This window comes from Tupaia chinensis, unplaced genomic scaffold, assembly GCF_000334495.1.
Source record: "Tupaia chinensis unplaced genomic scaffold, TupChi_1.0 Scaffold000355_1, whole genome shotgun sequence".
Classification (NCBI taxonomy): domain Eukaryota; kingdom Metazoa; phylum Chordata; class Mammalia; order Scandentia; family Tupaiidae; genus Tupaia; species Tupaia belangeri.
Window position 1 is genome coordinate 1,121,540 of NW_006159850.1, and position 954 is coordinate 1,122,493.

The window sequence follows — 954 nt, forward strand, 5'->3', positions numbered from 1 at the left end:
AACTGCTCTGGCCGGCGGGCAGGGGAGTCCTTTCGGTCATGGTGGCCCACAGCGCCACGCAGACCGCCCGCACTGGGGGAGACGAGGCCTCTCGATGACTCGGGTCTGCTGGTGTCCTCGTGGCCGGGTGGGGGCCGCCCTGGGGCTGGGGAACCCGGGCTTGCACTCTGGCCGGCAGCTGGAGGAGCACTTACAGCCCCTTGCAGGTCCGTGGTGCCAGGGGGAGCCTCTTCGGTAATCTCAGCCTTCTGGGGGCCGTCCTGCAAAGGCCCCTCTGGGGCCTCGGTGTGTGTGGGGACCTTCACAGGACGGGCAGGGCCTCCTCTCACAGGGGCCTCCCTGGCCTCCAGGCTCTTGCTGGCGCCTGCGTGGGTCCCCCATGACTCTTCTGGGCTTGGAGAGCCCCTGTCCTGTCCAGCTCCCCGCCTGCCAACCGTCCTGCCTCGCTGCCGCCCTCCCTCTGCCCTGGGGCCTCGGGTCTCCTCCACTTCCACCTTCTTCTCACCTCGGCGCCACCTCGGGCAGCCACGGGGCTGTCGGCCCGGGACCCCGGAGCCCTCCCGTGGAGGGTGTGTGTCCTCCTCGGACTCCGACGCACAGCCCCACTCGGGGGATCTGCTATCCGGCACGGCGTGCGCCAGGGGCCCCTGGGAGGCCGGCGGGGGTGGCCCACGCCGCGGCCTGTTCTTCTGCAGGACAATCTTGTGGATGAGCTCCTTGTTCCAGGTACCGCCTCGGGCCCGCCTCTTCCTGTCCTTCCGCGGGGGCAGTCGGGGGCGTCTGGAGCCCCTGGGTTCTCCTGGGGGGTTGCTGGCTCTGGACACCTGGCCCTCAGGGTCGGTGCGGCTTCTGGAGGCCCGCATCCTGAGGTCCCGGCTGCGGGCCGGGAGCCGCTCAGCTTGCTGGTCCTTCCTCCTTGGCCTCAGAGAGGCGGGGCTGGGGGCCCCCCCCGGC

General features: G+C 71.3%; 1 protein-coding gene across 1 annotated transcript in view; it reads right to left on the bottom strand.

The window, feature by feature from the left end:
- The window catches only part of ZNF469 (zinc finger protein 469), a 15,563-nt gene that overhangs the window by 8,529 nt on the left and 6,080 nt on the right, over positions 1-954 (bottom strand). Inside the window, exon 4 of the mRNA XM_027773442.1 lies at positions 17-936. Within this exon, the coding sequence (XP_027629243.1) occupies positions 17-936 (920 nt within the window). The remainder of the gene's footprint in view (positions 1-16; positions 937-954) is intronic.